The sequence below is a fragment of the Leptodactylus fuscus genome, chromosome 11 (genome assembly GCF_031893055.1).
Source record: "Leptodactylus fuscus isolate aLepFus1 chromosome 11, aLepFus1.hap2, whole genome shotgun sequence".
NCBI classification, from domain to species: domain Eukaryota; kingdom Metazoa; phylum Chordata; class Amphibia; order Anura; family Leptodactylidae; genus Leptodactylus; species Leptodactylus fuscus.
The window spans coordinates 8,170,191-8,186,615 of NC_134275.1; the positions used below are offsets into that span (position 1 = coordinate 8,170,191).

At 46.0% G+C, this 16,425-nt stretch overlaps 1 protein-coding gene across 1 annotated transcript in view; it reads right to left on the bottom strand.

Annotated features, from left to right (window-relative positions):
• The window catches only part of LOC142184294 (ras-like protein family member 11A-like), a 29,138-nt gene extending 18,295 nt beyond the window's left edge, over nucleotides 1-10,843 (bottom strand). The window contains exons 1-3 of the mRNA XM_075259076.1: nucleotides 10,559-10,843; nucleotides 4,959-5,015; nucleotides 3,740-3,822 (exon numbers count right to left, since the gene is read on the bottom strand). Coding sequence (XP_075115177.1) covers nucleotides 3,740-3,822; nucleotides 4,959-5,015; nucleotides 10,559-10,679 — 261 coding nt within the window. The 5' untranslated portion in view covers nucleotides 10,680-10,843. The remainder of the gene's footprint in view (nucleotides 1-3,739; nucleotides 3,823-4,958; nucleotides 5,016-10,558) is intronic.
• Between the last annotated feature and the right edge of the window lie 5,582 nt (nucleotides 10,844-16,425).

The following is a 16,425-nucleotide window of genomic DNA, read 5'->3' on the forward strand; positions in this document are numbered from 1 at the left end:
AAGATGGAGGTGTCACTGGAGAGAGTTCTCGGGCAGCAGTGGGGATGCCCCCATTGCTGCGAGAGAACTCATTAGCATACCGGTAAAAAACAGTATTTCTAAGGTGGAGACCACATCTAAAGGTAAGAGACGAATAGACTTTCTAAAGACTACTCCGACGTCTAAAGCAGAAAAAATAGCGATTCAGTGGTAGAATCCCTTTAAGTAAGACTGAGTCTATATGTAACAATTCTAGCCAAATATGTTAAATTGTAGACAATTAAAATCAAATGAAACATTTTTGCAGATATAAGTTATTAAACATTGTGCAGAGTTTTAAAATTTCATACGATAGTGGTTTTATTTATTTGGCTTACTTGTATATCACCAACATGTTCTGCGGCGCCGTACAGAGATATTGTCACCGTCCCATATAAATGGATCTGAATTCCCTATCAGTAAGTCTTTGGAGTGTGGGAGGAAACCCAAGCAAAGATGGAGTAGAACATACAAACTCAAGTGCTAGAGTGCAGGCCAATGTGCTGCTGTGGTGTCAGGCTATTGTCCTGATCCGCTGTCAATGAATTCTTGGTAATCCATGCAGCATCCCCGTTTGATAATCCGGCCCCAATCAGAAAATCATAGCTTGGTTTCTGACAAATACCAGATCGTAGATGTCACCGGTGACGTATGTGAGTGATTTCCGGGGTCACGAAGCCTCTTTACAGATAAGCTCATTTTCCTTCAAGGGTCTAACAATGCCTTAATACCAAAAAACCTCTCAAACACCCACCGAGGATCAGATGGGCCGCAGATATCAGCATTTATTTGTGACCTCCTAATATTCAGGCTATATCTGATGTCACCAGACTTTACAAACAATGTAACTGATCTGACAGCGAGGATGAGCTCATGTGATGTAGGATATGATCCGGTGATGTCAGTATGCTGCAGGGTGTGCAGAGGTGAGGCTATAATTCCATGTGAGTGTTTTATGGTCTGGTATGACAGTCTGTCTATTAACACTCCATTATGTAACGGTGAATGGACCGGGCTGGATTTAGATTTTTGCAAAGGCAACATAATTGCTGTGTTGTATAATATCAACCATATTAGATAAGTCATCTCCAAGATTGTTAGTGTGGAATAATTCCCGAAAGGGGTTTAGATTATCAAGGAAACAAATGTTTGGTGCTCGAGGACATGAATGACTGGGCTAGGAAATACAATTGAGGATGGACAGTATATGGCGGTGCATGGACTAACTATTTGGGAGGAATGTAATGGGGTTATATAAGGTGCAGATGAATAAAATAATCAGATACTTTCTGGAGACGTGCCCTAGGTCCTCAGCCATATGTGGGCTGTTGTAATCTTTTGTTTCTGGGTAGGGTTGAGCGATCGGGATCGGATCCTGATCAGCAAATTTCACAATCGCGATCGGCTGTAAAATGATCGGAAATCGGATTTCAAAATCGATCCTGAAATCTCAAGATCGGCTCAACCCTATTTCTGGGTTTTAAAGATAGGAAAGATGAATACAGGGAATAGGGATTGCTGTCCAGCTGAGTATACGCTAGGCTTGGGACAGAACTGATTCCACCGCAAAAAAGAGCATTTGCTGAAGGGTAAAGCCAAAATCGCACCATCTGCCTGGAGCTTGATCATCGCAGGGCTCGCTGCCTTTTTTGCTACCAGTGCTGTCAGTATTTGCTCTTTTTGAGTTGTGTCGGCATCGGATGGGCCCAGGATTAGCTGTAAAACCGCACAGACTTTAGTGGTAGAAATAAAAGCATTTGTAGCAGGAAGATCCGGAGGATGTCCTTTATGCTAATACTCCCATGTGATGTGCACAAGTCGCTCTTCTATACTGGGACTTTGATGTCACTCACACAGTACAATCTGCCCCGCAGTGGCCCCCACACAGTACAATCTGCCCCACAGTGGCCCCCACACAGTATAATCTGCTGCACAGTGGCCCCCACACAGTACAATCTGCCCCACAGTGGCCCCCACACAGTATAATCTGCTGCACAGTGGCCCCCACATAGTACAATCTGCCCCACAGTGGCCCCCACACAGTACAATCTGCCCCACAGTGGCCCCCACACAGTATAATCTGCCGCGCAGTGGCCCCCCACACAGTACAATCTGCCCCACAGTGGCCCCCACACAGTACAATCTGCCTCACAGTGGCCTCCACACAGTACAATCTGCCCCACAGTGGCCCCCACACAGTACAATCTGCCCCACAGTGGCCCCCACACAGTCCAATCTGCTCCACAGTGGCCCCCACACAGTATAATCTGCCGCGCAGTGGCCCCCACACAGTACAATCTGCCTCACAGTGGCCTCCACACAGTACAATCTGCCTCACAGTGGCCCCCACACAGTATAATCTGCCGCGCAGTGGCCCCCACACAGTACAATCTGCCCCACAGTGGCCCCCACACAGTACAATCTGCCCCACAGTGGCCCCCACACAGTATAATCTGCCGCGCAGTGGCCCCCACACAGTACAATCTGCCCCACAGTGGCCCCCACACACAGTACAATCTGCCTCACAGTGGCCCCCACACAGTATAATCTGCTGCACAGTGGCCCCCACACAGTATAATCTGCTCCACAGTGGCCCCCACACAGTATAATCTGCTCCACAGTGGCCCCCACACACAGTACAATCTGCCCCGCAGTGGCCCACACAGGATTATAATCCACAGAGACCCCCTCTCCACACAGCAACAAATAGTCCACAGTAGCCCCCTCCCCAGACAGTGCACAAGCATAAATATACTTACCTGAAGAGCTGCCGGGCGTCCTCTCTTCTGTTCACTGCGCGCACTGATGACTTACATAATCACACCCGCGCCGGTGCAGAGGTCACAGTCTGTAGTCAGTGTAGGCTGCGCGGTGCATTTGCACAACCAGCTGAAGGCAGCGATCGCTCACTAACTGGGAATCTTGTACCGGATTCCCCGTTAGTGAGCGATCAGGGCGACCGCACGTGTGCCATAGGTTCGCCATCACTGCCATAGACTATAATGGGACCTGTGTGCTTTTCGCACGGTCTCCGTACGTATTTTTCTGTCTGCAAGACTCGTGCAGAAACCGTGCAGAAAGTCCATGGGGTCCGTGTGTTTTCACTGCACACCTCTTGCCAATGTGTTCGGTTGTCTGGTCAGGGGGGTCTCCATGTGGACTCTCCCGAATGGATTACTGATGCAGATGTGAACCAGGCCTTACACTTTAATGGAGCTCTGTGGACTGCAAAATGGACCAAACACAGCATGTCCCTGTTCTTTTCCACGGTCCATTGATCAATGGAAAACAGGAAGATGTCACCTATTAAAATCAATGGCTACTCGTGCACTACATCATCATCATGGACATCACACGTCTGCAGATGTATGAATAAGCCCTTGTTGTATGTAATGGAGAAGCATATTCGTGGTATGGGGGAAGGAAGAAGGAATCAAAGTCATTCCTTAGTAGTGTTTCTAAATTTCGTAAACTATTGTAAAACAAAGAGATGAAACATTAACCATTAGAAGCTGAGACTGAACAGGGGTCCAGTGTTCTCCGAAATTCTTCTTTACACCCAGCAGTTAATACATTACCATCTGTTAATCAATAAATGCAAAAACACAGGTAAAACAAGGCTCCAGGGACTCGGCTGTGCATAGGTATACGCAAATGTAAGACAATATAGTAAATGATCAGTAAATATCACATATCTAGCAAGTAGGATCAGGTAGCTCACCTCCATTGAAACATAGGGAGTGTCCTGCACTTGTAAGGAAATTTGTTCTCCATCGATTGTCACTTTTCTAGAGTATAACGCACCTGCAGGGCACAAAGCAATTGTTTATATGCTTATAGATGGTAAGGTCTTGTAAGGAAGAGAATTGTTTAGTGTGTCGCCCTGTCATACCTAACTATGGACGTGAACCCTATAAATGATTGTTATTATTATATATACTTTCACAAGTAACCCAGCGGCCAGTTTCTTAAATTTTAGGTTTCAAGGTGGCCATACACACTAGACTAACATGGACTGGCCAACCATGTAAAGTATATGGACCAGTTGGATTGTAACATGTCCAATCATTTGGTTCTTAGAAGAAAAGAACAGTGTCTGACAGTAGCCTTCCCCATTCAGAAGACATGCATCCTCAGCTTAGAGTATTGGGGGGTATTGAGAGTGTATGGGCAGCTTCAGAACACAAATGACCCAAAATTATGGAAAATATAACATTTCTGATGCTATAGGATATGGAAAGTAGGATTGTACTTCTTTGTGTTTTGCCTTCCCCTGGATCAAGACTGTAGGGGACTGTAGAGTTCTAGGTTGGACTTGATGATGTCTCCATCCAACCTCATCTACTATGTAACTATGTAACCATGTGCTTCCATACATTCTTGTGGACAGACTATATATAATGCTGCGGATCCTGAGGATGACTTAACCTCATCTTTGGTCCATCCCAGCTGTGGAATAAATCCTGTTTGTGCCAAGTTCATAGTATGGAGTAAAGTTAGGTCAAGGCAGACGGGAGAGGTTATTATCTGAGAGGTCACACTCAGTAGGAAATCTCCAAGAGAATATAAAGACACTTAGATTTATAGGAAGGGTAATGGACCATGGTTTAATTGAATGACCTCCAAGTAGAAGCCTACGAGGGATGATGAACACTACTGCCATGGAAGTATCAACCCCCCCTCCCCCCCATACGTTCTCTCTCAAGGAGAGAACCTAGAAGTTCTGTTCTAGAACCAGCTGATGTAAAGATTGAAACATTTTGTAGCAAAAACATGGGTGATGTTGGTAAAGGACAGGCTAGGTCTTACATAATATTGATCGTATGCGTTCATCCCTTGTAATGCCCAGAAAAGACAACCAGAGATCCACAGGCCATTGTGTTCATACTAAGCACATGCTGGGCCATTGATCCCTCTCTCCACCCTCTGTTCAAACTTACCAGTGTTTGCTTCGTAGTCTCCAATAAATCTCTTTGTGAGAAATCTTACAACCAGAGCTAGGACAAAGAGAGAGAAAGATCTCTTAGTGACTGCCTGTTTCGGAGTGTTACAGGATACATATTTATTGAGTCTTAAATTACTGCTCCACCGCATTTTTGTCGCTGTGGGAATGGCGGCTCCACCTGAACTTGGCCAAACGTTGCTTCTCTAGAATTATTTAGGAGGTGGCCTGGGTGCAGGGCTGGCAGGTCGGCTTTATGGGCCAGGCTAAACTTTTTGCTTACATGAATTGATTGATCAATTGACGATATTGGAAGAATTGTAACAATTCCATTGTTGGATTACAAATACAGGAACCTTATTTGTTATTCTTTACTATAGGTCAGAGTAGAAGTTGCAGATCATTCCTTTCTATGTCTCAGATGATCACCAAGTGCATTCATAGATGCCTGACCTTAGTCCAAAATCTAAACTGTGACCAAGATGAAAGGAAGGAACGGTGATTATATGGTTAATGATGGGACCAGTGTAAAAAAAAGAGAAAAAACAAGTAAAATTTACCAAAAATATATAGAGGTGTGAGCCACTTTAGTGATTCTATATTATAAGTTATATTCTGGGACTGCAAAACAAATGTAATCATCTTATTACTCAGGTTTGTTCACCATATAGGGATCACAATGTGCATTTTTTCCCTATCAGTATGTATTTTGATTATGGGAAGAAATCCATGCAAACACGGGGAGAACATACAAGCTCCTTGCAGATGTTGTTCCTGACGGGATTCGAACCCAGGACTCCAGTGCTGCAAGGCTACAGTCCTAACCACTGAGCCACCATGTTGCCCCCACTGGAGCTGTAACTTGACATTACTGGACCAATGTGAGAACTCTCTAGCAACAAAAAACAACTTTACATAGAATATAAATGACTCATATCCTCCAATATGTCAGAGAACTGTTAGACCTCCCGTATACTTACACCCTGGAAATGCACACAGTGATGTGACTGCATGGAATAGTTATATTTCACTGGGATAATACACACAAGGAGATCACAGTAGCACAGGAATAATACACAGAGTGATGTCACAGTACAGGACAATAAATAGTTATGTCATAGTGACAGAATAAAAGAGAAACATGATGTCACAATATGAGAAGAATAAATAGTGAGTGATAGCACAAGCATAATATATAGTGATGTCACAGTACAGGGATAATACACAGAGTGATGTCACAGTACAGGGATAATACACAGAGTGATGTCACAGTACAGGATAATACACACAGTGATGTCACAGTACAGGATAATACACACAGTGATGTCACAGTACAGGGATAATACACACAGTGATGTCACAGTACAGGGATAATACACAGAGTGATGTCACAGTACAGGGATAATACACACAGTGATGTCACAGTACAGAGATAATACACACAGTGATGTCACAGTACAGAGATAATACACACAGTGATGTCACAGTACAGAGATAATACACACAGTGATGTCACAGTACAGAGATAATACACACAGTGATGTCACAGTACAGAGATAATACACACAGTGATGTCACAGTACAGAGATAATACACACAGTGATGTCACAGTACAGAGATAATACACACAGTGATGTCACAGTACAGGATAATACACACAGTGATGTCACAGTACAGGGATAATACACACAGTGATGTCACAGTACAGGATAATACACACAGTGATGTCACAGTACAGGGATAATACACACAGTGATGTCACAGTACAGAGATAATACACACAGTGATGTCACAGTACAGGATAATACACACAGTGATGTCACAGTACAGGGATAATACACACAGTGATGTCACAGTACAGAGATAATACACACAGTGATGTCACAGTACAGGATAATACACACAGTGATGTCACAGTACAGGGATAATACACACAGCGATGTCACAGTACAGGGATAATACACACAGTGATGTCACAGTACAGGATAATACACACAGTGATGTCACAGTACAGGATAATACACACAGTGATGTCACAGTACAGAGATAATACACACAGTGATGTCACAGTACAGAGATAATACACACAGTGATGTCACAGTACAGAGATAATACACACAGTGATGTCACAGTACAGAGATAATACACACAGTGATGTCACAGTAAAGAGATAATACACACAGTCATGTCACAGTATAGAGATAATACACACAGTCATGTCACAGTATAGAGATAATACACACAGCATACCTCCCAACTTTTGAAGAACTGAAAGAGGGATAAAATGTGCGGCGCGCGTAGTGCACCGTGGCAAATTTAGTCCCGCCCACTTTTGTGTTGACTCCGCCCACTCGTTAATTTTTCATGTGCCCACACACAGTATAATCCTCCTACAGTCACCCGTAAATTATATGTCCCCCCTCTATCTCTCCCCCAGTTTCATATACACCCTTCATCTGCCCCCAGTTTCATGTCCCCCTTCCATCTCTGCCCTCAATTCATGTCCCCTCCATCTCTGCCCCCAGATTCATGTCCCCTCCATCTCTGCCCCCAGATTCATGTCCCCTCCATCTCTGCCCCCAGATTCATGCTGTCCTCTCCTTCATCTGCCCCCAGATTCATGTTCCCTCCATCTCTGCCCCCAGATTCATGTCCCCCCATCTCTGCCTCCAGATTCATGTCCCCCCATCTCTGCCCACAGATTCATGTCCCCCCATCTCTGCCCACAGATTCATGTCCCCTCCATCTCTGCCCCCAGATTCATGCCGTCCTCTCCTTCATCTGCCCCCAGATTCACATTCCACCTCCACATTAAACTTACCTTCTCCTCCGCTCCCTCACCGCCTCTCTCCCTGACACATGCGGCTGAAGGAAGGAGCTGACACAGGTCAGCTCCTCGCTTCGCCACTGCGTGTCTCTCTCGCTGACACATATGCGGCTGACACATCGCGTCTACAAGCCAGGAGCCGGCGGCAGCGGCGAAGCGAGGAGCTGACACAGGTCAGCTCCTTGCTTCAGCCACATATGTGTTCAACTCAGATCTGCGTTCTCTGGACGCAGATCTGAGTTGAAATCGGGACATACCTCCCTCCAACCGGGACCGCGGGACATGTCACCCAAATCGTGAATGTCCCGCGGAAATCGGGACGGTTGGGAGGTATGCACACAGTGATGTCACAGTACAGAGATAATACACACAGTGATGTCACAGTACAGAGATAATACACACAGTGATGTCACAGTACAGGATAATACACACAGTGATGTCACAGTACAGGATAATACACACAGTGATGTCACAGTACAGAGATAATACACACAGTGATGTCACAGTACAGAGATAATACACACAGTGATGTCACAGTACAGAGATAATACACACAGTGATGTCACAGTACAGAGATAATACACACAGTGATGTCACAGTACAGAGATAATACACACAGTGATGTCACAGTACAGAGATAATACACACAGTGATGTCACAGTACAGGATAATACACACAGTGATGTCACAGTACAGAGATAATACACACAGTGATGTCACAGTACAGGGATAATACACACAGTGATGTCACAGTACAGAGATAATACACACAGTGATGTCACAGTACAGAGATAATACACACAGTGATGTCACAGTACAGGGATAATACACACAGTGATGTCACAGTACAGAGATAATACAGTGATGTCACAGTACAGAGATAATACACACAGTGATGTCACAGTACAGGGATAATACACACAGTGATGTCACAGTAGAGGATAATACACACAGTGATGTCACAGTACAGAGATAATACACACAGTGATGTCACAGTACAGGATAATACACACAGTGATGTCACAGTACAGGATAATACACACAGTGATGTCACAGTACAGGGATAATACACACAGTGATGTCACAGTACAGAGATAATACACACAGTGATGTCACAGTACAGAGATAATACACACAGTGATGTCACAGTACAGAGATAATACACACAGTGATGTCAAGGTAGAGGGATAATAAATACAGTCATGCACAGTATAGGAATAATAGATATAGTGATGTCATCAATGATAATAAATAATAATGTCATAGCACAGGGATAATAAACACAGTGATGTTACGGTAGAGGGATCATAAATACGGTCATAGTCCAAGATCACGTTAGCAATGGCTCATTCACCCCCCATTATTATTGAGGATTATTGAACAGTTGCACTTCCTCACTTGTGATCTGTATATTCTTTGTGACAGATTGTTGACAACCCCACAGAACAGGTTGGTGCAGCTGGAAGTGAATTAGCTTCATTTGTAAAGTGCTACGGAATATGTCGGCGCTATATAAATAAGGATTATTATAATTATCAATGCATTTCCCTGGTTGCAGTGTTACACTTCTCTGTGCACTACATGAAGGCTACAATTGTGTGACCGGACAGCCGCCACTCGGAGGGCACTTTATGTGCATGTCGCTGCGTCTTAATCAAGGAGATGTATAGAAGTGTTTTGATGCAACTTTGCTGTGACCTACAACCATCACATGACAGTCACGCTTCAATAGAACTGAATGGGGTCTAATGGGGTGCGCGGTATAACTGCTCCTATCCAATTCTAGTAGAGTGTGAATGTAGCTAAGAAAAATCAGTTACTTCATATGATTGCGCAACGCATCTCTGGCTGAGATCACACAACTGATGCAGTTTTCCCTTGGCCATTCAGGGTCAGGCTACATGCACACGTATGTGTGTATGTGTAGGTCTGTGAGTAAATGGCCCAGATGGTACATGGATGATATCCAAGTGCTGTCTGTCCCTTCCACATACCCATACAAGTTATTAATGAGCGCCAGTTGCAAAACAGACGGAAATAGGACCTGACCTGTCCCTAAATAGACCTGTAATGATACAAATGCAAGTTTATGGGGCCATAAGAATATAATAGGTTACAAACATGGCTGGTACATTGACACAGCACATGGTGTGCATGGAGCCTTATGGTCAAAACACAAATCATATCATATTATATATATAATTCAGGATATTGCCTTAGGCCCTGGTCGCATGTGCATTGGAGACTCGGTGTGGAAACTCTATTGCAGAATAAATCTCATTTATCGGAATATCTCGTGCAGGGTGCAGCATTATTTTTTTCCAGGAGAATGACACATAGTATCAGGTAACCAGTAACAAAACCTATTATAAGTCAATAGGGTCCATGAGGTGCCATTGGCGTCTGTCATGCGATGGAATCGGCTCCCCATCATTTTTGGTTTCAGAAAACCAGGACTGACCATGGAGTTGAGAACAGAGACGACATCTATGTAACATACATGTGCACTATATGCTAGGATTTGACAACAAACTATCATGCATGTGATTGTGAATGCTACGTTTCAATTGCAACCCTCTATGATGAATTACTGGGTGCAGAAAATCTTACAGACATGTCACTACTTAATCCAGCATGTAAAAGATGCAAAAATCCATAAAGAATTTTACCGCAGAACTATGAAAGCTACACAATGCACTGACTTGTCCTTTTAAGATCCAAGTGTATATGAGGATATTGGAGACTGTAGCAGATCACGGCGACGTTCTTACCTGTTTTTCCAACTCCGCTGCCCCCCAGGACCACAATCTTGATGTTCCTGTTAGCATCACAATCTAAGAGAGGGTATTCAGGGATAGGAACTAGTAGATAGTTGTGGGAATACTGGGACATAGTCTATGGGGACGAGTGCGGAGAAAAGTCCAATGGGAATGACGAAGTCTTATTATTAAGTTCCACAGCTTCTTGAATCTAATATCATTGTCTGAAAGTAGGTCAGGCTGCTGAGACCTTCACGGGCAAGACAGAAGTGTCCCACACTGAGGCAGAGGGGAACGGTTCTCTCCCAGCTTGAGTGAAAACTGATTCCTACTCCCAACCTCCAATCAGAAGTTGTTCATTGACATTCCATGGGGAGGGGATATGGGAAATTGTGATTTTAACTGTATCTCCTCCTCACATGTTATTCTGTAGATAACCTTCCATACATCTGCAGACGCTACGGAAGAAGCAACTTCACAACTTCTATTTAAAAATCGATTTGATTCTTAGTATTTGCTTATTGCAACTTTGAATCCAAATGATGTTGTAAATCATTGACATGTATTATAATAAGCATATGTTGCAATGGAAGGTTCTTATTATAGCGCTAGGGAACCTCTAGAAAATAATACACCCAGACACACGTATGGTACAGAAACATCTTTATTACACAAGGAATAAGGAACGGATAGACATGTACTTGTCTAGTGACTCCGCGTCCCAGTGACTCGCATACAGCGTTTGATATTCTGTAAAGAAATGGTTAAGTAACAGTGTTGGTTCTTCAGTTGGAGAAGGAGTTCAGGCTTCATTGATTTAATCCTTATTCTTGTGAGACACCCTGCTAGAGGGAGACAGAGAACAATAAGTCCTGGAGCCTGTGAGTCAGTTGTAAAACACGCAGTCTTTCGTAGAGCGATAGAAAAAATGGAGCGTTAGAGCCTTGTTCACATCCCAGTGGTTGCAAACTTTCTCCGACTCCTGTCATAATGGCTTCGGCATGTTAGGGGTAGGAGTTCGCGAGACGTCTTAGATGGCAAACTGTTGGATTTACTGTATACAATGTTGCGATCGAGCTGATAATCCTTACTAATATTATAAATGTGAAAGTTTGTGTGTTTGGATGTTTGTGGGTTTGGATGTTTGTTCCTCAATAACGCCGAAACGGACGCACGGATTACAGTCATATTACCATCCCCATAGGTTGGAAAATTTCACAACCGCAAGCTCTGAAGACACGGTCAGCAGAGGCTGAAGAATCTGTGAGGAAGTCATCGCCCTGAGCTCCAATTGGAACAGGCGATGGAGAGGGCGGAGGTCTAGATACTCAAGCCGGCCACAGAGCCTCCATGCTGGTGTCTGATTGGAGTGGGGGGCAGGGCTATTGCGGCTCAGGCCGACCGACACGCGGGACAAGGAAGATGGCGGCTTGAATGTGGAGTGCCAGACACGGTGGCATCGTTGGAGCGCGCCCCACACCGTGGATAGGTGAGTTTGCCATGTGCCTGGGAAGAGGAAAGGCACACCGGAGCCAAGTTCACAAACCCGCCGGGTGCCATGCCTGCCCGTACCTGCTGTGCAGCACAGTCTGCAGCACCAATACACGCTGGGACACTGGGCGCACAGCAGCTTCAAGGAGGGGTGCCGGGATCGCAGCTGGCAGGGGGAGAGAGTGGAGCACAGATCACCAAACCACCGTACACCCCTCCAGCACCATGCATGTCCCTAGCTGCTGCAGCCCACTCTCAGCAGACCCTAGACATACCGGGAAACTAGCCCCACGGCGGGGGTCCCGGGATTGGGGGGGTAGGTGTCTTGCGAACGGAGAGAAGGGGGCCGCGGACGAAGTCGCGGGTATTGCTAGTCTTAACATAAATTTGTTACCTAAAAACCTTTCCAACCTGTTTTTATAATAATTCATTTGCTGTAAAAATGTTTTGATACTTTTACATACAGAAATGAAACCTGAACTCTACAACCAAACTACAACATCCTGCATTACATTTGGTCCACTATGAAAATTCCTACTTATAGCTATGACTAAGAAGCCGTCAGCTGCAAAATGCTTAAGCTCCAGTATCTATATGTAGCGTCTTGTTTTGTTACATTTGTTTTTATGGACTACTAGCATCTGCCCGCGACTTCATCTACGGATTGGTATTGGCGCTGAGCCGCTTACATCGCAGCATATGCAGCATACTCAGTTGTATGTACATCTCTGCATATGGAGAGCGTACTCAGCTGTTCTACAGCGCAGCTTAAGCTCTGCTACATCTGGCCATTTGGATTAGAGGGGTGTTCTTATGTCAGTGTCTGAGCAGCTTCTGTGTTACAAAGGGCTACACGGATGTTGAAATGTGCCAGTTCTCCCCCCTCAGAGGCAGAACAACACATTCCCCGTCGTACTCACTGAAACTCTACACCCCATATACTCCTCTTGCCCACACACAGCCTGCATGTTCTGTAGTCTCCTGATCTTCCATGAGATTCCATTTTCATCAGCTTTCACACTGTCCAGCTTCATCCTATATAGCCACGCCCACAAAATAGCATGTAGCTCCGCCCACTGCCTAGCATGATCGTATCCTAGAATGGCTCAAGGACCTTTGATGACGTCATGACAGGTCCTTTAGTGTTGTGTGAACCTACATTCCTTCACTGCGGTCGTGTAGTGACGTCATTTACTGGGATAAAAAGTAGCCTATGTTTAAATCGGGGTTCCTATCTAGGTCTGTGGCAAATTTCATGCAAATCCGTTCAGCTGTTTTTGCGTGATTGAGGAACAAACATCCAAACTCACAAACTTCATAGGATTAGTAGCATACTGTTTTACTGATCCTTCTTCGTTAACGTGTTGGATTATACCGAATTTGGTGTTTTTCCAAAATGGATCATTAAAAGCCAAGTTTCATACACACTTCCTCCAGAGCGCGGGATTTTATTGTTTTTGTTACATAATTCACATCTTTGAATGGCCTTTTCACAACAATCCCATCTAGGTTCAGGTTATCCCGCTTTCTTGAGCACCTTTTTCTACTACACTTTTTCCTTCCACTTAACTTTCCATTAATCTGCTTTGATACAGCGCTGTGTGAACAGCCGGCTTCTTTAGCAATGACCTTTTGGGTCTTCCCCCTTCTTGTGTCAGTGACGGCCTTCTAGACATCTGTCAGGTCTTCCCCATGATTGTGTCGCCTACTGAACCAGACTAAGGCCCCGTTCCCACGATGTAACGCGCCGCTCATTCTGACACATAAACACGTCAGAGTCAGCGCTTCAAAACAGAATCCCATTGACTTCAATAGGTTCCGTCTTACGTGCGCTACACATTGAAATCGAGGGGAGGCTTTTTAACCCATTGATATCAATGTGTTACGCGCATTAAACGGAACCCATCGAAGTCAATGGGATTCTGTTTTGAAGCGCTGACACCTGTTTATGTGTCAGAATGAGCGCCGTGTTACATCGTGGGAACCTTTTTAAATGTTTAGGAAGCATTTGCAGCTGTTTTGGGTTACTTATTCTAATTTTCTGAGATAATGACTTTTGGGTTTTCCTTGGCTGTCGGCCATAATACTGTATAATATAATATATGGCGGTCACTGTATAATATAATATATGGGGGTCTCTGTATAACATACCTCCCAAACGGGGGGACATGAATCTGGGGGCAGAGATGTGGGGACATGAATCTGGGGGCAGAGATGGAGGGACATGAATCTGGGGGCAGAGATGGAGGGACATGAATCTGGGGGCAGAGATGGGGGACATGAATCTGGGGCAGAGATGGAGAGGACATGAATCTGGGGGCAGAGATGGGGGACATGAATCTGGGGCAGAGATGGGGGACATGAAACTGGGGGCAGAGATGGGGGACATGAATCTGGGGGCAGAGATGGAGGGACATGAATCTGGGGGCAGAGATGGAGGGACATGAATCTGGGGCAGAGATGGGGGACATGAAACTGGGGGCAGAGATGGGGGACATGAAACTGGGAGCAGAGATGGAGAGGACATGAATCTGGGGGCAGAGATGGAGGGACATGAATCTGGGGGCAGAGATGGAGGGACATGAATCTGGGGCAGAGATGGGGGACATGAAACTGGGGGCAGAGATGGGGGACATGAAACTGGGAGCAGAGATGGAGAGGACATGAATCTGGGGGCAGAGATGGAGGGACATGAATCTGGGGCAGAGATGGGGGACATGAAACTGGGGGCAGAGATGGGGGACATGAAACTGGGAGCAGAGATGGAGAGGACATGAATCTGGGGGCAGAGATGTGGAGACATGAATCTGGGGGCAGAGATGGAGGGGACATGAATTTGGGGGCAGAGATGGAGAGGACATGAATCTGGGGGCAGAGATGGAGGGACATGAATCTGGGGGCAGAGATGAGGGACATGAATCTGGGGGCAGAGATGGAGGGACTTGAATTTGGGGGCAGAAGTGGAGAGGACATGAATCTGGGGGCAGAGATGGAGGGACATGAATCTGGCAGAAATGGAGTGGAAATAGATCTGGGGGAGAGATGGGGGGAACATATAATTTACGAGGACTGTAGGAGGATTATACTGTGTGCGGGCACATGAAAAATTCATGAGAATGGGCGGAGTCAACATAAAAGTGGGTGGAGCTAAATTTGCCGCGGCGCGCTACATGTGCCGCACATTTTGCCCCTCTTTCAGTTCTTCAAAAGTTGGGAGGTATGGGTATAATATAATATATGGGGGGGGGGGTCACTGTATAATATAATCTGGGGGCAGAGATGGGGGGACATGAATCTGGGGGCAGAGATGGAGGGGACATGAATCTGGGGGCAGAGATGGAGGGACATGAATCTGGGGGCAGAGATGGAGGGACATGAATCTGGGGGCAGAGATGGGGGACATGAATCTGGGGCAGAGATGGAGGGGACATGAATCTGGGGGCAGAGATGGAGGGGACATGAATCTGGGGGCAGAGATGGGGGGCAGAAACTGGAGGAAGAGATGGGGGACATGAATCTGGGGGCAGAGATGGAGGGGACATGAATCTGAGGGCAGAGATGGGGGGACATGAATCTGGGGGCAGAGATGGAGGGACATGAATCTGGGGGCAGAGATGGAGGGACATGAATCTGGGGGCAGAGATGGAGGGACATGAATCTGGGGGCAGAGATGGAGGGACATGAATCTGGGGGCAGAGATGGAGGGACATGAATCTGGGGGCAGAGATGGAGGGACATGAATCTGGGGGCAGAGATGGAGGGACATGAATCTGGGGCAGAGATGGAGGGACATGAATCTGGGGGCAGAGATGGAGGGACATGAATCTGGGGGCAGAGATGGAGGGACATGAATCTGGGGGCAGAGATGGAGAGGACATGAATCTGGGGGAAGAGATGGGGGGGCATGAATCTGAGGGCAGAGATGGAGAGGACATGAATCTGGGGGCAGAGATGGAGGGACATGAATCTGGGGGCAGAGATGGAGGGACATGAATCTGGGGGCAGAGATGGAGGGACATGAATCTGGGGGCAGAGATGGAGGGATATGAATCTGGGGGCAGAGATGGAGGGACATGAATCTGGGGGCAGAGATGGAGGGATATGAATCTGGGGGCAGAGATGGAGGGACATGAATCTGGGGCAGAGATGGAGGGACATGAATCTGGGGGCAGAGATGGAGGGACATGAATCTGGGGGCAGAGATGGAGGGACATGAATCTGGGGGCAGAGATGGAGAGGACATGAATCTGGGGGCAGAGATGGAGGGACATGAATCTGGGGGCAGAGATGGAGAGGACATGAATCTGGGGGAAGAGATGGGGGGGGCATGAATCTGAGGGCAGAGATGGAGAGGACATGAATCTGGGGGCAGAGATGGAGGGACATGA